At 37.2% G+C, this 25,861-nt stretch overlaps 2 protein-coding genes across 5 annotated transcripts in view; one reads left to right on the top strand and one right to left on the bottom strand.

Annotated features, from left to right (window-relative positions):
* Window positions 1-15,340, bottom strand: part of LOC131683652 (MICAL-like protein 1) — a 62,960-nt gene extending 47,620 nt beyond the window's left edge. Inside the window, exons 1-2 of one of the 4 annotated variants that reach the window (XM_058965808.1) lie at window positions 15,219-15,340; window positions 13,377-13,768 (exon numbers count right to left, since the gene is read on the bottom strand). The gene's annotated coding sequence lies outside the window, so the exon portion shown is untranslated. Of the gene's footprint in view, window positions 1-13,376; window positions 13,769-14,899 lie in introns of all 4 variants that reach the window. The other 3 variants (XM_058965806.1, XM_058965807.1, XM_058965809.1) reach the window with 3 other exon arrangements.
* An 8,276-nt stretch (window positions 15,341-23,616) lies between these two features.
* On the top strand, window positions 23,617-25,591 carry LOC131683650 (protein-lysine N-methyltransferase EEF2KMT). The gene is made up of 3 exons (XM_058965803.1): window positions 23,617-24,241; window positions 24,297-25,116; window positions 25,176-25,591. The coding sequence occupies exons 1-3, from the start codon at window positions 24,137-24,139 to the stop codon at window positions 25,292-25,294; spliced, it is 1,044 nt and encodes a 347-aa protein (XP_058821786.1). The 5' UTR covers window positions 23,617-24,136; the 3' UTR covers window positions 25,295-25,591.
* Window positions 25,592-25,861: the final 270 nt, after the last annotated feature.

Raw genomic sequence — 25,861 nt, 5'->3', positions numbered from 1 at the left:
AAGTAGTGTTCTTCATTTTTTATGACATTTTTGACATTGGTGAACAGTAACGGAAAATCTGTCATGAAAACGGTATCATAGTTATAAGAAAGGTTCAATGACACTGTATGGAAAAATGCATTTAATATTTTACGACTTTTGACATCAAAAATGAGCTCAGCACCTCAAAATTAGCTTAAATTGTGATTTTCAGCCAAATTAGGTAACATTTGAGGTTTTGTCCGACTTTTGTTTGAAGAGCCGTGCGACGTTCTGCGGCGAGGCTGTACAAAACTTTATGGAAGGAGTCAAGCGAAAGGCCCGGCAATTCGCATTCGCTAAAAAGAGAGCTTTTTTCTTCATTATGTATGAATTGAGCTTGCAAAAAAACATGATTTGATCTTATAATAAAATGTTTGACCAATTTACGCACATTCTTGTTTCACCAATTTTTGATCGTAACATCCTTTAGATTCCTCGAATTGGGTCATATGATGTCAACAACTAGCTTTCAAATCCTTAAATAGTGACTGAATCAAGTGTTGCAGGAAGCACAATTTTGCAGGTGACAGTTGCCAACGGAATTTCTGTTTAAATATAGCACCGTAAACCGGGCTGACATTGATCACTTTTGGAAGTAATCATTACATATTTTTCGACGCAGCACATTTTTTTTCAAGTTTAACATTTTTAAACCATGTCCTGATGTATGGTGAAGAAAATTGGATGGTGTTACCTGATATTGTTCGCTTATAATTATTTGTCCAAAAATTATTTCAATTCCAAGTCCACTTTCGTATTCCGGGGTGACTTTTATAACCTGCATGTTCACCCACATTAAATTCTTGATGTCAATATTTATCTTTCAAATGTTTGTTTAGACTAATTCTGAAAAGATATTCAATTATTAAATATTAAAAATAGATGTTAATTGGTATTTTACAAAGTATTTTAATCCACTGTACAATTCGAGTGACCAGAATTCGTATAATTCGAGCCTAACTAGAATAAAAGAATCTGAAAGCATTTTTTAACTGCTACACTTGTTTTATTTCAGGAGTTTATCAATGTACAAAGAGTTTTATCCATTTTAAAGCTTTGGAGTATTGAATATAAACAAATATTGCGAATTTTAGCTGGAAATAATCTGAAATTATTGCCAACTAGTTTTACAGAAAATTGTTTTTAAAATAAGCGAACTATTTAAAATAAATTTAGCGCACCCCACTCTAAAGAAAAATTAAAACTCACTTAGAATTTATTACTCTTGTCAAAATCTAAGATTTATTTGTTTTATAAAAAAATAGACACTATACGAAGTTTCGTATAATAAGGTAAAGTAAAATTTCGGTTTTTTGTTTTTTTTCACCCAAAAACCGAACAATATACTCAAAAAATATAACGAATCAGTATTTTATAAGTATTGGAGCAAATCTCATTTCAAATTTTAAGGATTCGGTAGACTATTCGGGCCAAATAAGCAATCTACGAAAAAAGTTTGGAGTGATCAAAATCACCCCGATGATCAAAGTCACCCCGGTTTACGGTACTTGTGACAGTGCACTAAACTATGTTAAATACTATAAGAGCTATAGGAAACGTTCGGAAAATTTGAAGTTAAAATTAAATTAAAATTAAAATTAAAATCAAGCGATTATGCCAATTATAAATCAAACAAGTTTTACCTTATTCAAAAGTAAAACAGATATAATGAGTCCATGTGAACATTTCCCAAATCCCACACCTTACACGCTACCTACCCCTCAATTGTCCAAATGGATGTCCCCTAAACAAATACCGATGATATGTCAAGTATTTCGTTAATTTCCGATTTAGCTGAGCTTGATTAATAATGCTAAGAATGCTCTCTTTTCAAATATCAATTTAATTATCTCAGCGTAAAACGTGAAGATCTGAAAACGTGGGTGGGAAAAATAGATATTGCTTGCGCTGGTCAGCTACCCGGCATTTGGGTGTAGCGACGAATCCACTACCTACCACTCCAAACTCAGTTAGCTCAGTGACTCTAGAAGTTCAGAATTTATGGGCTGGGAATTTTAGACTGTGATCTAACATGGGAAACCGAAAGCAATTTTTCGATCATTCTTCCTTTATTAAAGTAATCATATTGTTCTTTATCTTTCGTGCAATCATGAATGTGAAAAAAGACAAAATAGGAGTTCGTCTGATTTATGTTTAAAATTGCAGCATATAAAATGTATGACATTGAACCGCATTTTGCCTGGTGATAAACCTACGATATCTGTTGACTATAATAAACATCAATCCACACAAGAACAAACACGGCACTAAGAATCAGTGGCCTTTGCTCAGCTATTTAACGTACTCATTTACATCCATTAAAACCATACACGGCAACTGAGACGGCGTCATCGGGCAGCAACGAAGAACAGGCCGCAATCTCAGGCAGGCATTGAATTCACCAAATCCGTCAAATAGGATCAACGATCAAGGCTCAATAAGGTAATGCGCCGTTCTGTAGCAGCAGCTGGCAGTAACTACTTTGATGTAAGTGAGGATCTACTCTATAATACTACTCAGCTCAGTGGTCTGGAAAGCGATGATGGCCGTCATAACTGTGTGCGCGCGCTAGTTGTTATGAATGACATCGTCGTGATCATTCGAACATTCACTGTTTACTCGTTGGGTCGATCCACGCGGGGCCTTACACTGTGCTGTTCCATTGAGAAAGAGAACGACGGGCTAGGCCATATAAAGTAAGATCGCCTGCAAAAAAACGACTGGTAAAAAACGTCGATCTGCGCGTCCAGTCCGAGGCTTTGGTGGCCACCTTCTTCGACGTCGTCGTCGAGTGGTTTTAAACGGTTTTGCGTAATAGATCCAAAAGGCAGAAAACGTGAAACTCCCCTTTTTAAATCAATTCATCAAATGCGATGTAGGCACGTTGGCTCTCTGTGATGCTGAGCGAGTTACTAAATACATCTTCGCCAGGGCAGTGTTGCCGAAATTTTCAACAGTTAATGCACAAAACACCATTTTCAATATCACCAATCTTTTCTTGGAGCTTGGAAATTAGAATCGCGACTTTTCAGTCAAGTGCCACCGGATCGTGCGTCAAATAGCGCGTATATTGCAACATGTGAATTGCGAGTGTGAAAACTTTTGCACTCGAGTGTATCCCATATCCCGAGATAAACAATATATGAATGCATGAATCATAACAAATTTCATATGAATCGTACATAAAAATGTACCAAGTAAGTAAGAAGATTTAAAAACAGTGTTTCATCCTTTTTAGCCTATAAATGACGCACCTTATAGTCTTAAATAATAAAATTATAGTGTAAGAAATTAAACTTCTAAACTGTTGTTTTTAGACATAACTACCCATTTTTACATGAACTCATCGCCTCCAAATAATCCACATTCGTATTCGTGATTAGTTACTCTGTTCTTCCAGTAAACAAATATGTAATATTTTGCTAATCAACATAATGATTTATACTTTTTCTTGTATTCATCTGTAACGATATGACTGGCTTACTTTGTATTTCTCGGTAAATCAACAAGCAAAATCTATAGCCAAAATGCTACAAGAATGTTCGGAATATCGTAACTATCGTAACCACCACTTGTTAGACGGAAAAGTGATAATTAATCTTAACGTTCATCATAATCATTTGTCTTGTCCTAACATTGTTCTAGTGCTGATTTCGTTTTTACATCAGAGTCGCTCTAGGTTCGCTCGAAAATATTTAATATGTAGGTATTTTGTAAACAATAGAGCGAACATAGAGCAACTTGAATCCAAAATCAAAATCAGCATAAATGAAAGGCTCAGTGCAAGAACGGCCCAAGTCAAAAAATATCAGAAGTGGGCTAATCATAAATTATTGTATGTTATTGAATTTTCGAAGATTTTTTCGAATGCTAAACAATATTTTTATTCAAATTAATACCTTCAAATTAAGTTTTTTAGTCAGAAGTCGGTATCATTGCATTCATTACATAATAACATACAATAATTTGTAATTAACGCTCTTTTGATATTTTTTACTTGGCCCGTTCCTGCACTGAGTCCTTCAAATATCAAATGTCGTTAGACCATAAAATTTGTACCAACATTTCGCATTGTAATTTTGCTTAAAATGCCAATTTTATAACCAACTTTGATGAATTCTGGTGTTAGTTGGATAACCGCAATAAATTAGTAAATAAAACATGCAAACGCAATAAATTAGTAAATAAACACATAAAACACCAATTGGAAGCTTATATAGGGAATATTTTGAAACAATATAAAAACATATCTTCTATAAATCGAAGACTGCGATTGAAAGCCGCACTAAAACCCTCTACAATGTTTAACAAAATATGGAAAATAAAACAAATAGTCAAACATGCGAAGATTCGAAAAAGCCAAGCTTAGCAGGCATTGTAATTCTCTCTCACTCACGCGAGAAGAAGCTTATCCGATGTCCAACTTTTCCGAGATAAGATGAGTCGCAAAATTCTCCGTCTCCACAAATAGCGTGAGAATGATTTTCCGGATAAAATTTATTTGACTTTTTCCTTCTCACCGGAGAAGGTGATAAAATTTTAATTTCGTGGAAATCAATAAAAACTTCAAAAAATACACTTAATTACAAAGAAAAGCGGCAAAGAAATATGATAGACTTGTTTTTTCGTGTTTTGGAATAACGGCAGGAAAGCAGCGAGCGAACAAAGGATACCGTGATAAACTCATTCACTCATTCTCCGGCTGTTTTATTTATCCGGAGAAATAACACGTTGTATTTATCCGGAGAAGTTGTGTGAGTGCCAATAACTTTTCGTGTGAAAAAGTGAGTTTTTATTGTCGCAGTAGCAAACTATCCGGGCGCATTTACTCATATGAGCGATAAATGCAATGCCTGAAGCTTAGTTTAAAAGACAATATGTATCCCTGGATGAATGGATCTGCAAATGGTTACATTCGAAATGTGAGAGAATATTCTATGAGACATTTTTTTAATACTTGTTGAAAAACAATTTATATAAGGCAATGTAAATTTAACAACTTTAAATAAAAACTATTTAAAAATATTTGAAACCTTCAATGTCCTCCATAATATTTTCCTATAAAAACATTTTAGGATGATTTAACTTTACTAAAAGCATGCTCTGCCTTGTTGAAAAACATTGTTCTAGCATTTATAATAGTCCGATTGCATGGAAAAGATAGTCGTTGACAGTGTAAATTAATAGGTTATCTGTTATCAATAATATCTGAAGACAACAAAGATGTAGTATAATTTAGTTCTCGCCGTTCACTGATAGTTTCTCTGCACTGTTCCAGTGGAATCTAATCACGTTAATTGCGATAGAACTGAAGTTATAGTTCTATGGATAATACTTGTTACTTACTAGTTCTGAAATGAAGGGTTAAAACCCTGTTAGCTAGCCTTTCCTACGAATTTCTTGAATAAATCGAATGTTCCCGCTGTTCAAAAACGTTGTTGATTATAAACAACATGGGCATCCAAATTATAGTACATTTGGTCGCTGTTGTTTGTAAATAACATGCGTATCCAAATTATCGTACATTTGGTCAATGTACTAAAGGTAAACAAAAATAAACAGCAATAGACTTCAATGAAGTTCATGTGTTGCAAGTTATCCCATATGCGGGGTTACTTGCAACAGGCATAATTTTTGGCCATCGTGAAAACAGGGAATGATGCTTTGATTTGTAAAATACCATTTAGTAGTCTTTATACTCCCATTAGCGCTTGTACATATTGAAAATTATTCTAATGTTACAGCATTTTTAGTTATACCGCTTTGAAGTTGAAAAGTGTTGCAAGTAACCCCGTTTGACGGTACTTATATTATTGTCGATGGCACAAAAGCCGTACATTCAGTCGATTACAATGCAGTCTCTTTCCACCCATCCTTACCACTTGACAATCGTTTCGTTCGGAATTCTCGTTCTGCAGATATTAGTTTATGAGTCCTACACAAAAAAAATACAAAGGAATGGTTCAAACTACCCGAATAAGTATTTAAATTCAACGAAAAGCCAGTGGCTATTAAAAGTTCCCCTGGAATGCTTTTGCGACACGAACAGTATTGAAATTGCAATTCGTATTTTTTCGCAAATAACTATGCTTTTAGTCACATTGATCTTGAAAAATGCATATTGATCCTTGGGGATATTTGATTCCATGGCCATATCTCATAATATATACGCATAAAGTTATCAAAATATAGAAAAAAAAGAAATATTTGCTCGTTTATGATGTTTAAAAAAACAAATTTGATGTATTATATTTGGCTTGGAAGAGTTGTGTAATATTTTAGAAAATATGTGTTTAATCCATCTCGAAGATCTTCTTACAAATTTTTTGAACGGTTGTATGAGATCGTCAAACTAACTATTTATGAATATTGTCAAGTACGATTACTTTCTAAAGGCCTTTGTCTAGAAAAACACGTTTTTCGAATAAAAAGTTTCACAACACATATAAAAAAAATAAATTTGTTCACCTCATAGAACAGGTATCTTTGATCCCTGTAACACTGAGTAGTTTTGATCCTTATCATTAGTTTTCTCAAACACTTTCAAACTGTATAGGAAGAGAAAAACATCATTTTCATAAAGTATCTGGCGCAATTATTTGATCTAAAATGTTTTTTTTCCGTGAACAAATAATGGTATAAGTTATTAAAGATTGGAAAATCCAGTTAAACAGCACTGATTTACCGCAAATATTTGTCTCGACTTTCTACTGTCGTTAAAGTTTGTCGTGTATCTAAAAAGGTAGTCTTATTAATTAATTTGTCAGGATAGGTGGTTAGCTAAACTTTCGTGTCTATAGGTCATAGTTCTTTAGCCTTAGTAGGTGGGGGATCCAGTTACCACATGTTTTTACAAAAACCTCGTTTTGGCATGATTTTCAAAACTGTTCATATTACTGACAGGACATAATATTCGGATTTACACATTATTCAGTTGTAGTAACACAGTAATATGTATGACATAAATTCAGTGAGATCAACTATCTGTCCAATGCATAAACTGTGATTGTAATCCTCGCTAATTTACGTGTAGAATACGGAACGGAACTCAAACGAAACGTCTATTGAATTGTCCAAAGCCTGTACTAATTCTGGCATTGAAGCTTCAATTGAAGGGTTCTCAGAATAAGGCAAATTTGGTCAATTGAAACCATCGCTATAAGTTAAAAGCATCCTTTTACTGGGATGCAAGTATAGTTCGATAGTTCAGGGGTCTTCGGGCGCCATTTTTCTCGAATCTAATTTGTGGATATTTTTGGAATTTGATCCGTTATTTTTCATCAAAGTGCGTTCGAATACAATGAATTTGCATTTTCAATAATATCAACCCAAAACAGGTGTTTTCAATTTTCAAATGACACATTTGGGCATATGTTTCATTCAACATTCAGTAGAGATACGAAAAGTTTAAAAAAGTGCACGTGGGATGTCTCTTTTCAACATTTTTGTCTTCAAACAATCATATTACCCACTTTGAAATACACAAGGCTTTTCGTAATTATAGTATATACAAACTCTCAGTATAGAATTGAATTAAATTGGAGTTGATATAGTTTTCGGTTTTTAGTCATATGACTTTCCTTAGTGCAACGTTTCGAAGGAATAGCCCCTCATCTTCAGAGAAAAGCAGGGTTTGAACATAAATTTGTTATAGTTTTTTCATAATACAAATATTTTGCAAATTTTGCCAGGACCACAAATATTTTCTTTTTCAAGTAAAATATAATATTTCGTTTATTTCCACAAGTGGCCTTGTTCTACACTACAAAGAAAAACTATTTATAGGGAAACAAGGACAAAAATAGGTTTGTTTTCTTTAATCTATACAAATACATCGCAGGATTAAATTAGCTTGGATACTAACAAATATTTTAGATTAGTTGAAGATCTAATGACACATCTTAGAAATGGTCGGTGTTAAGTCAGACCGGACTAAGTGACAAAATATTGATTTCGAGAAAAACGAGTTTAAAGTTTGAATTGCAGCACCCTCTACGTTATAATTGGAAATTATTTTTTGCCATAATTCTTGTTTATGGTTACATATTTCAAATCTGGCAAAAGTTGAATGTAGCTGAAGAAATTCTTTATCTAGTATTGTCATTATCTCATTTTTTTAAGTTTTGCGACTTAGTCCGATCTGACTTAACACCGACCAAATGGAGTTGGAAATATCAGGATAGACCTGAGTCATGGCAGTTGCCACGAACACGATTTGAGAGAGATTGAGGGTGGGGTGGGGTGACAAGTGAGGAATGGCAAGTGATGGTTATTGCTGTGACATTATTTCGGTATATAGCGCGAAATTTTGATTCCTTACATCTTTATTATACATAATGCAATTTATAATTTTTACGATAATCACACTCAGTCTGCGATTCCCAAAAGGTTTGAATACTCCGATAAGCAACTGCAACTGGCATTAGCTGTAGTTGAACGTGGCATGTTAATGTATTCCTTTCAAAACATTTGATTGAAATTCGGACGAAATATGCGGAAGGGTTACCCGGAAAATAACCAGTGCTTTCTAATGATGAAGATGCGGATAGCCGAGTAGGTATCTAGATGTAATTTCTAGAATGCGTGAACGAGTGCTACCACAGATTCTCTTGATGTGTTAAGCTTTTGCTCAAGTCATAACGTAAAACGGGTATCTTTAATCAATGAGGAAAATTTGACCACATAAAACAACTTGTTTTAGTAACTATACAATAAGAAAATTCCCTTCAACAAGATCATCGAAACGTAGCAATATTGAGCATGAAATTGTCTCAAGGTATGCAGTTTACACCAATTTTCGCTTGATATTTCACTATTCGATTCAATGATTCGACTGATAAAAGTTACCTCGAGAGCAAAGATTGTATATTCAAAATAAAATAATTATATTTTTGCAAAAAGCAAAATAAATGACCCATCAGTCTCCTTTCTACTTCTGCCCAAGTCAGACGTACAATCGAACCAAGTGAAAAACAACTAGCAACCTCTCGATCTAGTGTGCATTGTCTCGAGAACAAACATTTAATTTATTCTTGCCGTCATAAGTCAAGTTGACGAAAAAACTCTGCTCCGACCCAACACAGCGGTCGTTGACTTTAAATTCTGCTCAATACGATTGAGTTTTAGTGAAGTGGAATACCTGCTGAAGGTGAAGGTGCAGCTTAGGCTCAAGGAGGTTATGTATCTTCAGTATCATCATCTTCGCAATGTAGTACTCATATCATTCAACACGTTAGCCAAAGCTGAACGTCTCGTGTTGCAGAACAACTTAAAGCACGTGGCTAAAAGTGATAAAGTTGGAATTAAGATTCCCGTGTATATAGAAAAAGACTATGTAGATGTAAAACTACATGACCTATCACCACGTACCCCTCCTGATCTAGTTGCAGAATACATGTCGCAATACGGAGAAGTAGAATCCATTACATCTGATACGTGGAGAAATTTCTTCCTGGGTACACCCAACGGTGTTCTTGTGGTGAGTATGCGGATCGAAAGACCTATCCCCTCCCACTTGACTATAAAACTTAAAACCCACGAAGCTACTATTCATCAAACTACGTTATGCACCCATGAGGGGCAAACTCCTGCGTGCAAGTATTGTAATCAGACAGCACACCACGGACAACCTTGCGCGGAAGATACAGAGGAGAATGCATTGCCAACGAATCCACGGAAAACCAACCCAAAAACGAGTTTTCAATACCAATACCTGAACCACAAACGGTTGCAAAATTTGTGGCAGCTGTTCAGTCCATATTGACAACTGCAAAAGTAGCATCCAGCACCACAAAAACCACTGTAAGCAATATCGGCGAAGAAGATAAAAACAATGACGATGGATTTACACTGGTCACCCGTAAGGGTAATAAGCAGGAAAGAACATCTGATCGCGAGCACCAAGACACCTTTAACTATAGAAGAGAATTAAGTGATCTCCATGACGCAGTAGGCGAGCCGCGAAAGAAGGTCTCCGCTCGCAATAAAAAGTTGCGCGCACGAGATCCAACGGGTAATCAATAATATTTGCTTTCATTGTAAACACATGAAAGATCCACGGCTCCGTTAAGCTACCGCTATGAGCCGTGTCAAATAAACGAAATAAAAAAAATCACCCAACAATTTTAATCTATGGGTATCAGTACCTGCTTTAGAAAAACAAACAATTACATCTAATTGATATCATTAAAGTTATTCGAAAATCGTTTGAAAATGTGATCAATGTTGCCACATTTTACGATAACTCGAATCGAACTACGGAACTCCCAACTAGATGAGGCAGAAAGCTGTATTCGTTGAACGAACTTTCTTGGGCTCTGGGTATGTATCATGCAAGTTTGGTGTTTCCGAGAGAGTATATTTGATAAACAAAATTTTGAGAGCTTTGGCTCCGATTTAGATAAGCAAAAACTGATCTAGTTCAACTCTATCTTCTGACAGAGGAATCCCAACAAATAAAAATCTCATGCAAAAGTGTTTATAAGTATCACATGATAAATATCATCGCCAATGTCATGGAGGATGATTCCCTTGGAAGATCCCAATCCGTTCGAAATGTATACCCGTCTGTACAAACTGTGCTTTCCTCTTTAACAAACCACACAGATTTAAGTAAGTGACTTGACATTTACAAGAACAAGGATGATTAGCTTATGCGAAATAATGAAAAAAAAACACCCGAATAATGGCTATCTCTCTGGTGCAAGTTCTGCCCTCGTTTCCTGAATAAACCCCACACTCAAGGTAAAAAAAACTCAACAACTAGAAGGAACCACGCGTAATCCGCACTCAAGTGAATTAATCATTTTTGATTTTGTTGGCTATTTTCGGCAAATTTGAGACTAAGAGAAACGAAAGCAATGAAATTGAAAGACGGATAGGCGTCGGCGGTAAAACATGATGATGAGTTATGTTCTACCATAGACCATGCGGTAGACTTGGGTGGAACGCCCAACTCCTACTATGCAGAAGGCAAAAAATTCTTCACATTTCCTTTCGATCATGCCCATATGAGCCTGCCTAGTTCTAGTTTTCCGTTCTAAGTTTATAACTGATTCGCTCTAGAATACCTATCCGTCTTTCAATTTCATTGCTTTCGTTTCTCTTAGTCTCAAATTTGCCGAAAATAGCCAACAAAATCGATACAGTAGAACCTTGCGGCAATTAAAACATAGTAACATTAATCATTTTTCCTGGTTGATAAAATTGAGAACATTTTCATAATCAATTATACCAAAAATAAATATGTTTAGTGGTATAAGGTTTCTTCACACTGTTTAATGGATTAATTTTTCTTGTATTAGAGTAAATTTTCAAATCAATAAAACCTTCTTAGAAATTACTAAATTTTTCATTAATAAACTATTTTTCGGCCAGAAGATGAGCAATATCAAATGATCGGTGAATGGATATTCATTATTTGTATTGATCGGTGAATGGCCCTCTAGAGTAGTTGAGCGTTTCGGCTATTTTTCACTTTCCACGATTTCTTTTATAAATTTGCGTATTTTTCTTTAGTAGTGGTTCAAATACTCTAGTTGAAAATGGACATCTGTTTGATTTATATTTTAATCTTATTTTTTAATGAACGTTGAAAGTGAAAATGGCTGTCCTTGCAATGCACGGTATATCGTTTTTTTACTTTCGACTTGCCAAAATCATTTAAGACAGTCGCCAGCTTTTTTCTCAAAATTGTTCATTTGGATTTGTTTAGTCCAAGAGGAAAGTATATTTTTCCATTGCAGTTTGTATAGCTCTGTAAATTTCAGTAAATAAATATTTTTTATTTCGATTATAGAGGTTTTAACATTAAGGTTATTCGAGGCGAATTCGGGTTAGAATTTATGTTAAGAAAAATCTCTAACCCTATCTGCGGGGTTGGGATTCGAACCCAGGTGAGATGCGTAAAAGGTAATCGATTTACCAACTACGCTATGCCCGCCCCGTATCAGTAAATAAATATTTTGTTTCAAGAGATATGCCTTATTGCCAAGCATATTGCACATTACTGACGTCCATGGAACTTGTTATTTATTAAAGTCATAATCTTGTAATAATACATATGCTTGATTATGGTGGATTAATTGCATATATTTTGTCCAATACTGTATATTAAACCTTTTTATTATTTGTATGTGAATTATTTCATGAAACTCATAATATTATTCATGGATGCATTCCTGCATTCGTTGGCTGATTCCTGATTCACAGTATATTAGTCACAATTCACCATTTATGCTTGAGAAATAGTTCACAAATTAATATACATAATGCGATTCCATTTTCACGTGAACTATTCCGTAGAAACTCTATTGTTCGTGCTCGTGAATATGAATAGTTCACAAATTTAATAGATATTTCTAATCATTTCCATTTTCAGATAATTTTGCTCGTCGTATTTCACATGAACTATTTCACACAATTCGGACTATTATTCATGGATTCATTTTTGTTCCGTGAATTAGCTCATGATTTATCACAATTTATTACGTGTTTCTATGGAAGGTCAATATAACTGTATCTACAACAATGCCACAAATACTACAGAATAATAATTCGTGTTCATGAAATAGTTCACGATATCATAAGGTACCGCCGATAAATTACACTTTCATGATCCAGCCCATTCTGTCATACTACTCTGAAAAACCGTCAGAATACGAAAGCACAAGAATGCAACGAAAAATTACGAATATCGTGACTAAGCTTTTGAAATTATAAATATGAGTCACAATACTCCACGAGACAAATCCGATTGTAAACTCCGTATTTAAAGTATCACGATAACGCACAGAACAATTGCGAAAATCGTGACTTAGCTCTTGAAATCATGAACGCCACTTTACTAGAGGTGAAAAATTTGATAGTACGCCACACCTAAACGCGGAAGAAAATTGGAGCAAATTCTATACCAATCCAATATAAAACAAACATTAAAAACATGGCACTAGAAAACCATGCTTAATAAACACGGAATGTTTAATGATCCACTGTCTACGAGTAGCAGGATGTATTTCGTACAATTGTTTCTACGTCAATAAAAAACATGAAACCGTGCCAATGGAGAAGTTTCCGTTCCACGGTGACCATAAAAAACATAAACAATGTCAAGCATGAATAAAAATGGAGACGTACTCGGAAACGTGTTAATATCTGAGTAAAGGTCGAAGGCTAGCCTGCGAACAGCACTGTACGGGTTTCTTAAAAAACAACTACTATTTCGAGCGAATGCAGCCGAGAAGGCAAGCAAGAGTCTGTCTAGATCTGACAACAGTGCTATGGTGGTTTTTAGTGCGCCGAGTATGGCGCACACACGTTGCGTTAAAAAAAATCATGAACTGAAAATCTCCACTCACCTAACACAAGATTAGTCAACATCAACTTTTTCTTTACTGCAAACCGCTGTCCAGTGGCATGAGAATGGAAAGTGCTCTGTGTGGCTCTGGTTTGCCTGGTTCGGATCGTTTTGATTTTCCTCCACTTTTATATTTTTTTATGTTTTATCTTCGTTGGGGCCGCTAGACCTTAGCACTGACTAAATAAAAAAAAACACCAGCCCGACTAATAACACTTGAGCGGACGGCGCACTGCATGTACTTTGTTGCACAAAATGGTTGGTTTCTCATGTGCATAAAATCATAAACATCTGGACACAATTGTTTTGTCTTGTTTCCACTTTTCTTACTTTTATGTTGGCTTTTCCACTACACACTCTCTTTAATAACTTTTCAGCATAAACACGTCTCGGCTGCAAGAAGGAAACTATATAATTTCAAAGTAAAAATCGACGGCGGCCGCGGTAAGGTAAGGGCATTAAACGACCGTACGACAACCGATGTGAAAGTAGGACTACTGGCTTGACTTGTACTCCGCGCCGAGAGCTGCGGTTTTAGTCCGACCTACCAGCAAAAATAACAACAATTATGAAACGCCTATCTGAAACTCATGTATTTTGATCAATTATTGATATCTACGAAACGTTTATACTATTAATTTACACAAATCATACAAATATTTTACTTAGGTATCTAACTTCCAGCTGTAATTTCCATTTGATTAGAAGCATTTAAAGCTTGATGAAACTATGTAATAATCATTTTCAATTTTATGGAACGATTAAGTTGATGGAAAACACTTAACATAATTCGAATAGAATGCTATGTCTATGCCTCATGTTAACTAGATGGATCCAAGTGGCGTCGGCCACCTCAATATCTACATTTAGGTGACGATATCGCTTGAACGTTATGCGCGCAGCGTACTACGTGACTACTGGCGGGTTAAACAACAGTTAATGATTTAATTCCTCATACCAGATTTATGTTAGAAAATAATTTAATAAAAGTTTAATAACTTCTCCTGATTAATTTTGATCGATTTGCAAGCTTTGTCAAACTTAGGCTATCAATCAGATTCTCACATTTAGCGAAATTTTAATGCTACCTTCTGCAAAATATCAACATATTCAACCGAAACATCCCATACAAACTTTAAGCACTTTGATTCAGTAGCTAGATACAATCGATTTTCTTAAAATTCGACATTTGGAGACTTAGTGAAATGTGGAATTCAATCAGAATTTTGTCTTTTGTTTTCCCGGCCAGGCATGCATATTCCGTTGGCTTAATTGGTGGGTTCAACAGGCAGGCTCGAACAAGCGGAAGTTCTGTAGGATTAACATTTTCATATTTATCTGAACAAGTAGTTCCAGTTTGGCGGGTACTAACCACTACACACTCACTAAAGTACCACTAAAGACACTTGTGTGTTTTCTATAAATATATTCTTCTTTGCCGTGTATATATGATATAAGCGTGAAAAAGGAGAATGGCCCTCTCTTAATGGCTCCAGTCAAATGGAACCGTTTGTTTTTTGTCACCTCTTCATTCCTGCACCGACCACGAATAATCACTCGAAAGCACTAGAATATCTCACTCTTCTAATTAGGCTACTCCTACGCGGTAATTGAAGTGAACTATTTTGAACTCGTGTGCTATACGCGACTTACTACTTCTGCACCACCGCGACGACACTGAAGCTGCTACTTCTACTGTGATGACGATGATTCACAGAAACCCCTCCGTGTTGATAGATTGAGCCATGCAATGCCCACACCATGTACCGTAGAACCACAAAGCAAGAGAGCGAGCGAGAAAAGAACGAATTGGAAACACAACACCACTCTGAATACAACGCACGGGTGGCTCAGCGGAGCTTATTCCGAGATGCAACCTTTTTAACTCAATGCTCGAATCACACTATAGGCACCACCGTCGGTCTTTCGATTTTGGACCTGCCACTGCGACCAACTCAACTGAAAATTCACACACTTTTGCTGGTTGAGCGCTTGACTGACGACTGGCCACATGGAACATACGGTTGTTCGAAGCGTATACAACGAAAAAGAAAACCTCCCGCCGCGCCATGCTCTGTGCGAAGGTCTGTTTTTGACGTTTTTTCTCTCGTTCCTCTGATGCGAGTGTGTGTTTATTTGATCAATCTGTCCAACGGGTCGAATCGCAATGCTGTTATGCTATGCTGCGATGGGTGCGCTGGACACCATCCGGTGCACCGTGAAAATTTCTTCGAGCAAATTATAACAATTGAATTTGTAAGTATCAGTCTCAGGTGATGCAAGGAGCTGGATCGTCCGACATTTAAACAACATAACGAAATCTACTCAAGGATCAAGATTAGCAAACTACTACCAACATCGTTTGTTTTATAGATTTTTTTTCCGAGAGTTGTTCTACTGGAGCTACTAAGGTCTCGGATAGGCTCCCCAACAGAATCACTCGCTACGATTGCAAATGACACGGGAAATGTCACGCACAAAAACACTGCTTAAGGCCAATTGCAGCGGGCCGTGATTCTGAATGTGATATTCATTGTACGGTTCAGATATGTGCGGGTATAGGGACTTCACGATCGCGTGTATCATCGCGAGGGGCTCGAGCGTTTGTGCGCTAACGTGAACGATCGCGTAGGCGTTTCTATGTTGCGTGTGCCAACGTGTATGAACTTCGGGTGAACTTCGGAAGTAGAAACTCAATTTTATTACCATGTGTCCATTCGCATATCCGCGTGTATTCTTGGATGGTCGCGCGCGGTCCGTGAATCTGATACCTAGTTTTTGATGTACGGCTCAGATGCAAGAATAGGGTGAGTTATTCCATGTTACTAGAGTTCGTGGTCTTGTCGCCATGGAACGTGTTATCTAGTATATGAGCGTCGTGTTTTATTTGACCAACTGAAGCCATGGACCGAGTAGGGATGCCATGGAACGTGTTGTCTAGTAAATAAGAGCGTCATTTTTTTATATGCCCTGAAGGCATGAACATAGGATTCTATGGAAAAGATTTCCAGACGCTTCCCGCTTGAGACCGCGTTTATAAGTTGATTAGTACTAAAACATTCACTTCAGGGGGCGTCTCGAATAGTGGGCAAAAATATCGATTTCTTTTTTATCCGCTTAATTGTTGGTATTGAACCTCTAAAATAGTCTCCCGCAATCTCGGTAGCCACGGTGAACTTCTTTTGTTTTAAACAGCCATGCATTCCTCGCGCGTATTTGCTATAACACACGCAGAATTCAATCTATCGGCAAAAATTTTCGAAAAACTGGCAGCGATAAAAATACAGTGTAAACAATACACAAATTTCCAAGAAAAAATATCCAATGTGTTATTTTCTACAGCGTTTTTCCGTGATGCAATTTGATGTGGGACACCCTTTAATAGCATTTTTTTCTCGAAACCGCGTTTTCAATTACTATAACTCAAAAACTAATCAACGAATTGACTTCATTTTTTATGAGAATGCAGAATATGTGTAGCCTGTCGATGAACCGCAGAAAACTGAGTAATTTTTTTCTCCCTATTATTTTGAAGAAAAATGAGCAAATTTTACAGTAAAGTATGAGATTTTTAGGTTTTCATGAAACTCCAACTTTTTTATTGGTGCATCGAGTAACTAACGTAAGCTTTCCAAATCTTATTGAATTTCCTGTGTCAGATAATTTTATTAAGAGTGTGGGCTGCGGCGCTCCACGACATGGAAATGGTTGGACGCCTACACTTGGAACGCTCGTATGTTTGTCTCTGTGTGACTGAAAATATTTTTTTTTGTGCACAATTGATTTATAAATAAATCTTAACATTAGACAAAAGATCCATTGTTGCTTTGCCTTCCAAATCGTACATTAACCACTGCGACCAGTTATTTGATCTATTGTTGTAAGACGCCCCTTAATCACCGGGGTGTTTTCATGTTTGCGAGACCGTGGGCTTTGCTGTGCGTGGATGATCGCGAGGGTCTTAAGCGTTTGTATTTTAACGTGCTGAATGCTAGCAGAGAGTGAAATTTCCCATATCACTTAAGTTACCGGTTATGTCGCCATGGAATGTGTTGTCTAGTGGATATGTGCGTGATTCTTCGATTGGTCCAACTGAAGACATGGACTTATGCTAATAGGGCCGAGGGTAAGGAACTCTGGACGTGACCGATTTGTGATGGCGCGAACAGATGTGTTCGTGGGTCCGCGTTTGAGACCGCATTTATGAGTTTATAAGTTCCAAAACGATCACTCAATCACCGGGATGTTTTCATGTTTGCAAGATCGCGGGCGTAGAAGTGCCTGGACGAAGCTCAAGCGTTTGTGTGTTAACGTGTTCGTCACGTCTGCTAGCGTGTATATAAATTAGCATGGAAAAAATCGCTTGTATAACGTGTGGCCATTCGCATATTCGAGTGTGTTCTTGAATCGCTCCGACCGTGAATCTGATGCTCAATTCTCAGTGTATGGTTCAGATACTAGAAGAGAGTTCCCCATATCACTAAAATTCCTGGTCATGTCGCCATGGAATGTGTTGTTTAGTGAATATGAGCGTCTTTTTTGACTAATTCAACTGAAGGTATGAGGCTTGGTTGCTAGGACCAAGGGTAGAGACTTCCGAACGTGACCGACTTATGATCGCGCAACGACGGGTGAATGCTTGAGATCGCGCCTGTAAATTTATAAGTGCTAAAACGTTCACTTTATTACAGGGGTGTTTTCATGTTGGCGAGATCGCGGGCACATACGCTATTTACCGTCAAATCCATCAACCTATGCTCCCATAGAATATCGTGTGTGTTATAGATATTGGCAATACAATGTATTCTTCCGTTATCTGAGGTTGAATCGTTATTGTTAAACCTAAAAAGATCGCTGTTAGATTTTTGCATCACTATCTCTTACATTAAACTGTTCATTATAACTATGGTTTTGATCTGGTCATTTAAGTAAAAATTGGATCGGACACTTCTACCTTGAAAAGGTATGGTTTTCACTACGTCGAGAGATGTTAGTACATTGGGGCCGGGATTCAACGCTGGCAAATTCGAATCCTATCCATGGGGTGATTTATTCACATAATTTTCCCTTGTTTAACTTATTAATAATTATCAGCATCGTGCCCGAATAATTCGAATCATGAACGAATGTATTTTATTTCAACTGATTCGATCTTGGGTTGCCAGCCTCCAGTCTTCTTGAACCTTCTTCAATTGCCTCGATGTCGACTATCTCTTCCAGGTTCTTTGCTGAGCTTTAGCTGATCTCTCTTCCGGCATTCGCACTGCATGCAGAGCCCACTGCAATCTGCCGTGTTTTATCAGTCTTCCAATGTCAATATGTTGGTATACTTGATACAGCTCGTAGCTCATACGTCTGCACCATTCACCACTATCTTCTGTGCCTTGCAGAATAATCGGTCGAAATGCGATTATATGAAAGCTCAATCCAAATAGGCGCATGACAGCCGGCTATAGTAATTCATACGAAGCTTTTTCCTTGGAGCCTTCGAAAAGCTTACAGCAGACAAGAAAATAAACATTGAAAGAGAATACCTTCTACCTACATTTACAATAGATACTGCTTACCACTCCTAGAGTTCGCTAATGTTCGACTGTCTCATTGTCTAGTGGCACCACTGCAAACAAAGGAAACAACGGATTATTCTTGTCATCATGAGTAAAGTTGCCGCGGTCGTTAACTTTGAATTTTGCTCAATACGACCGAGTTTTGCAGTGGAATAGGTTCTGAAGGTAAAACTGCAACTTAGGCTTACGGAAGTCTTCTACCATCAGTATCATCTTCGCAATGCAGTGTTAGTATCATTCAACATGGTAGCAGTATTTCAGGACAACTTAAAACAAGTGGTTGAGAGTGTCAACGTTGAAATTAAGATTCTCGTAGGGGAGCCCGGGGCTAGTTGGCGGTTGGGGTAAATTGACGGAATCTCCGTTTCTTTTGGACATAAAACGCTGCCTCTTGACGTATATCTCAAGGAATGTGAAACATATTATCCAAGGTAGTTCTGTTGCGAAACATTATGTTTTGTAGAAGTTGTGGGTGATATTATGTTTTCGAGCATACTAAGCAAATGTTCTAAATATTAAAAATGTTGTGTTATTTAAAGTTATTTTCAATCGAATGATTTTATTTTTTGATAGTACGCGAAAAGAGTTTTCAGTATCCATGTAGATATTACGCATATCCACAAAAACAGTTATTTGTTAAATACTATTTTTGGGGTTGTTGGTAAGTTGGCAGTGATATACGCGGGACAAGTTGGTGGTACTATTTACAGTGCAAAAACAGTCATCAAAAATCACGGCTCCGTTAAGCTACCGCTATGAGCCATGCTAAATAAACGAATTAAAAAAAATGACAGGTTCACTTAGCTTAGGTAGACTGCCCGTAGTTGCACTTCGTGATTGACCGAATGAGTGAAAATTAGCAATGAACCAAACAATTATGCTTGGGAGGAGCAAATCATTCTCACTGTGCAAGTTTCACTAACCCAATATTTTCATAAAATGGTCAATAACGACGCCGGCTACGTGCAATGCTATCCTACTGGGAAAGGAAAGGAATGTTAGTTCGACACTCACTGTTGATAGAAACCAAGACTACCTCTGCATATCCACGAGCATCATGGAAAGAAATTGTGTTAGTAGGAAAGAGAAAAGATCAGGAGGTATGTCTTGGTAGACAACATGATCTTAGCAATATGTGCGAAAGTCCTTCGCAATCAATTTCCGGGAATTCGAAACGAGCAATTTGAACTCCAGACAGCGGGCCATCGGGAGTATTGCTTCTTATTAACATTTCAATGGTCATTTCGAGATTTTTACAGTTTTCGTGCAGCTTGAGCATGAACTTCAAATTGAATAGCGTGAAAATGTCTTGAAAAATACCCAATCGATATTTTTTTCAAATACTTTTTGCAGAAGAAAAGTTACCAAAGGAAAAAAGAAATAATCTCGGAAACATAATTTGTGGGTATAGTAGACAAACCGAAGCTACTCGATTTTATTTGTGATTTGAGCGGCCCAACATTAGCAATAACTCTACCGGAAGCATGACTTTAACGGATATATTAACAGTTCCACGCGCGCGTCGTTTGCTCTCCTTCCCTGTCAGCACACGACCCACCGATCTTCACTAATCCAGCTCCAGCCCGAAGCGAAGCTGTCACAGGCTCCAACCCAAACCGTTGTCAATGTACGAACTGACAGCGGTTGGGACCAGAACCCGACAGAGCCCCGAGTCCAAGCAAAAACGGCATAAGGTGGCTCATATTTTGAGTGACAATCGCACCGCACGGGACAACGGCAACTTTGTGATACTACGGAGCTCCTATCGGTGTCGAGGAGACTTCAATTTTCATGGTACGACATGGGGTTATCTTCTCGATGATAATTGATCTAGCTTACTTTACGATCTTTGCTACAGCTTTAAAAAGGTGGCTTGCTTCACTACTCAGGACCACATTTCCATTCCCCTTGTTTCTATAAAAGTGAGAAAACGAGCTTTCAAAAATTTTCACTATTTTTGTTGAAATTTGAAGTCTTTGTCTTGTTCGTTGTTTATTCTAGTTTAACAGGACTGTAGCGTAATCTTGGCGCCTTTGGTAAAGTCTCAGTTATTGCTGTCTATTTTGGCTTTATTTTTCAGTTCGACTTTCAAACAGTAATTTTGTGTGTACCTGAAAATGATACTCTTATCCTGACTTATTTTGTGACTTAACCTCACTTATTTTATACAGCAGATCAAGATTTTAGCGCCCCCCCAAGGTCAGCCAACCTGGTCAACCGCACACTACGGCTCTTGGGATAGGAGTTCTGTATCAGAAGTGAATGGCGATATAGCTTGGCCTCATGTTGCACAATAATTCACCTTTGCCAACCTATCTTCCAAAACGTATTTATGGAGAATTTACCCTTCAAACAAATTTACTTCGAAACTTAATGTCTTCAGCAACATTTTGGGGAGTGCTATTACAAATCACTTTGTAGAAGACATGAAGGCTCCATGTGTTTAGGGTATCGACATGTTTAGGGCTATTTGTATTGTATTGACCTTTAAGCAAAGACTAACAGATATAACACTCAAAAACAAGCTTCGCCCGCTTTAACGGTCATTTTAAATATATTTGTAGTTGGGACTGTGGCCACATTTGAAATTATGGCGCCACTGGCATATGAACTAGCATATGGGGGATAGACCACTAGTGAAAAAATGTTCCCAAACCTGTTAACCCACCAGTAAATGTGTGTTTGGGACTGTGAATAAAAGGTGGAGCTAGTGTTCTGGGAAAATTGTCGGATCGATGTTTTTTGAGGAAATTCCCTCATAGTGTTATGTCTGTTAGTCTGTGCTTTAAGGGGATCCTCTTATATAATTGCAACAAAAAGTACCTAATGTTTAATTTTTTTAAGCAGTAAAATTGACTTAGACATGTGCGCTATTCTGTAAAATGTTTATTAAGGTTTCATCTACAAAATAAAAACTTTCGAGCGTAGTGTGTCAAAAATGGCGGTTTTCTCAGAACAACATTTTTGGAATCTGCGGACATTCTAGTTTTTGAACCATTCAACCAATCAACTTCGGGTTTTACCCGCCTAAAAGAAGACAACATTCTCAGGCACTGTAATCTAAAAAATCGTAATATTTTGATCATTAACGATTTTTTACAGCCGGCCAAAGTGGAAAAACCATGCCAAAAAAGGATACTTTCTTTTTTAATGTCCGCCATTTTGTTTCTATATCGATTTTTTTCATGTTTTTTAGGTTGGGGCAGCTCTGAGGAATTCAAGATCCTTTTGGTTTGCTGCTTGTAGACGACGAATTGCGAGCTGTATCGTGCCCGCAGATGAGGTCGGTTTTCAAAACACCTTTCGTTGGAGCCGCCATTTTGGACGCCATTTTTCACACCTTACATCCGGAATTTTTTTTATAGATGAAACTTTAATAAACATTTTGTAGAATCCGCACATGTCTAAGTCATTTTACTTCTTCAAAAAAAATTATCAAACATTAGGTACTTTTTGCACAATTATATAAGAGGACCCCCTTAAAATAAATTATTATGATTTTACTGCTTATGATAAATCTCTTCAATTAAACAAAATTACAGGTTCACGGCGAAAAATTAAACGTTCACCGAATTTCTTACACAATCATTCCATTGTTACATTACATGATTGGCACGTGGCGCCGTCCTGCTGGAACCAAATGTTGTCAAGACGGGCTTCAAGTTAGTGCAGTAACCAGTCTGTTAACATGGCACATTGCACCCATCCTCAGTTTTAAAGAAATACGGACTAATGATACCACCGGGCTATAATCCGCAGCCTATAATGGGTTTTTATGGCTGAACAGAATGAATTAGCCAGATACGACTTGAACTGATCGAACATGTCATCAAAAATTGGTTCACTCGAATAGACCACCTCAAGCGCTGGTAGGGTCAACATTTAAAAGAAATTGTTTTCAAACAATCAATGGCAATGAATATTATTTCGAGTGATGATAAAGATTTCGCGGTTCAATTCATTTTTTGTTTTTATTTTTTTGCTAGTTTAAAAACAAAACCTCATGATGAATCACCCTGTAGTTAGAATAATGCAAAACTGTCAAAGCTATCCCGTCGATTGGGTGGAAACATTATGTTTCCTAATGTATTGTCAAACTCTGCATGGATACAGGGATAGGGTTGTCAGTTGCCTTGATTAAGGTTATCTATTCATCGTATAGTGCATGGAACGAAATGTTCCACAGGGCCTTTCTCACAGCGTATGCAATATGCTCATCATCGCAGAAACATCGCGTGCTATTCCGTGATATTCATGAAGGGTTATGAGCCTGTCTACGCCAATTCGTATTATCGTCCCAACCATATGAAGCTACTGGTAAGAGCAGCATCTGCGCATGGATCCAAAGGGGTACTCGATTCGAGTTTTTGTTACGATCAATTGCAAATCATTTTGAATATTACACTTGTTATTACGAAGCCAAAATATTAAGGTTCAATTGAGAAAGCTTGGAAAAGTGGCCATGTTGGAAAACGCAAAAAGCAGTTTTTTCTCACACCGTTGGAAAAATCTTCATGAAAATGAATCAATGTATTCGAGGTATTTGTAGAGCACTATTGATTGATTTTCATGAAGATTTTTCCAAAGGTGTGGGAAAAAACTGCTTTTTCGCTTTTCAAGATGGCCGCTTTTCCACGCTTTCTCAGTTGAACCAAAATACTAATGTATATTTCATTGTTTATAGATCGTGTAATTAACGAAATACTACCATTGCTAGAAGGTCAAAATAGGCTCATTACTATATGCACCTACAGTTACTGGCCAACAAGCAGAAGAGCATATAGAGGAGAAATACTCACTAAATCACTTGAAGCAAAATATTTTGGCATCGCAAATGCCACCACGCTTTTGCGCAAAGATTCGATTGGTGGCTACTTGAAAACACGGTCAGAATAATAACATTTGTAATTACATCAATTAGCGCAAAGAAAACAAACATTGACTCAAAATAAACAGCAATTAATCAAGTTCTCAATATTGTTTTGGGACGCGTCAACATTTGGAATCCCACCGAGTTTACCGCAGAATTTGCCCTTTTCAGTGACGACAAATAAATTTGTGAATATGTGTTCCTATCTCAACTGGTTTCAGCTTGTGCCAAACAAATTGTACGCCGTTGGTGCCAGATCTTCAAGTGCTGTCGATCGTCGTAGTCGAGGTCAGTTTATTGTTACGTCGCAGATCACTGAAAGCAATGTTTCAAAAATGTAAAAATAAAACTATGCCCATTGACGATGCTCTAGTGCTAGTAAAGAAGAACTTTTTGTGCTGTACACCCGTAAATCAAATTGATTGGCACGTAGGTATCTGATAGTTATCTTGCCGACAATCCATTTATCTTTACTGTCTTACAGGGACTTTTGGATGACATCAGCTGGGAACATCAGGAAAAACTCCTCAATTTTACGGTCAACAATCCGCTAGTTATTCAATACCCAGTAAGAATAGGATACCAAATAGCATTTTTAAAACATATTATTCATCACCTCAACAAGATGAATGTAGAACAGCACGATCAAGTTTATGAGAAATATTGCTTCTTGCTGGATAGCCAATCTGGAAAGATGGACCAAGCTGGATTTAGCTTTAAGCATTACGAAATACCTGGTAACGACATGATCACATTAAAGGAATCGAGCGCATTCATATCGGATGGAACCACCGGACTGTGCAGCTGGCAAGCATCGAAAGCCATGTGCGAATTTATAATCAATAATTCAGAAGATTTCCGCGGCAAGAATATATTGGAACTAGGCTCGGGGGTAGGACTCACTGGAATCTTCATGGCCAAACATTGCGAGCCATCAATGTTAGTCCTTTCCGATTGCCACAGCTCTGTCATCAGTACCTTAAAACACAACGTTGAGCTAAATTTCCCCAAAGGTGCTAAGGTTGAATGTGACAACCCGCTGGTTAGCTGTTTGATCGATAATGGGGATTCCCTGGTGGTCGTAATGGATCTCGATTGGAGCTACATTAACGAATCCAATTTGCACCAACTGATAGAACCGGAAGTATTGGTTGGAGCCGATATTGTCTATGATCACTCTTTGTTTCAACCACTTTTAACGGCAATCAACTACGTATTTTCGCTTTCAAATAATAGGTGCAAATTCTTTCTCTCTTGCACCGAGCGAAATCAAGATACTCTCAGTGATTTCCTGGAATTGCTTGGTAAGACTAAACTTATTGATTGATTCAGCAGCATATTTATGATACTGTTATCATTTTAGTGATGGCAAAATATCGCATAAACGAAGAAACAATATGTCCTTCGAAGTACTTCCAGTGGGACTCTACAGGAGGCAAGATAAGAATTTTTTCAATCACGAGGGATTGGAGCTACGAGTGAATGGACATATTGTAATCGACATATACTGCCTATAATCGCAATTCAGTCCCATGTAGATAGGGAATCCCGTAGTACATGGGACTGACTTGCGATTATGGGCAGTACATACTATTGTTGAAGTTTTCTCACCTGATGATACCTTCCCGTTCCACTATGCTTTCCTATGTCAACTTTTGAAAGATTTAGATTTCTAATATCACAACGTAGCCAGTTTCTCCAACAGTGCTTTCAAATCAATGTGCAAATTTGTATTAGAATAATTGTTTTCTCAATAATAAAAGACATTTATTAGCTTTAGAGATGCGTATTATATCAGATAAGTTGGTGTAATGTAACGTGTATCGTGAGACAATTTCAGTTATGTACTTTTTTTCTTTCGTAAACTTAAAACCCTGTGTCCCGAATCATAAGCAAATGAATTGTAGGGCCCAACTCAACAAAGCTTGTTTCGAGTAATGTTGAGAAACGAGCGAGAACTAGACCAAACTTATAGGATAGTTTCTTATACTTTACTTCATAGAGCGGGTGAAGAGGCTATAACCTAAGCTCATTAGCCAGCACACAAGG

The sequence above is a fragment of the Topomyia yanbarensis genome, chromosome 2, assembly GCF_030247195.1.
Source record: "Topomyia yanbarensis strain Yona2022 chromosome 2, ASM3024719v1, whole genome shotgun sequence".
Lineage (NCBI taxonomy): Eukaryota > Metazoa > Arthropoda > Insecta > Diptera > Culicidae > Topomyia > Topomyia yanbarensis.
This window is presented reverse-complemented; position numbering and strand designations above follow the sequence as displayed.

What these genes read in the sequence shown, in the direction of transcription:
- LOC131683650 (XM_058965803.1), top strand. Translation starts at nt 24,137, where the DNA reads ATGTTTCAAAAATGTAAAAATAAAACTATGCCCATTGACGATGCTCTA. An exon ending in TAAATCAAATTGATTGGCAC is followed by an intron (nt 24,242 to 24,296) that starts GTAGGTATCTGA and finishes ACTGTCTTACAG; the next exon opens with GGACTTTTGGATGACATCAG. An exon ending in TGATTTCCTGGAATTGCTTG is followed by an intron (nt 25,117 to 25,175) that starts GTAAGACTAAAC and finishes TTATCATTTTAG; the next exon opens with TGATGGCAAAATATCGCATA.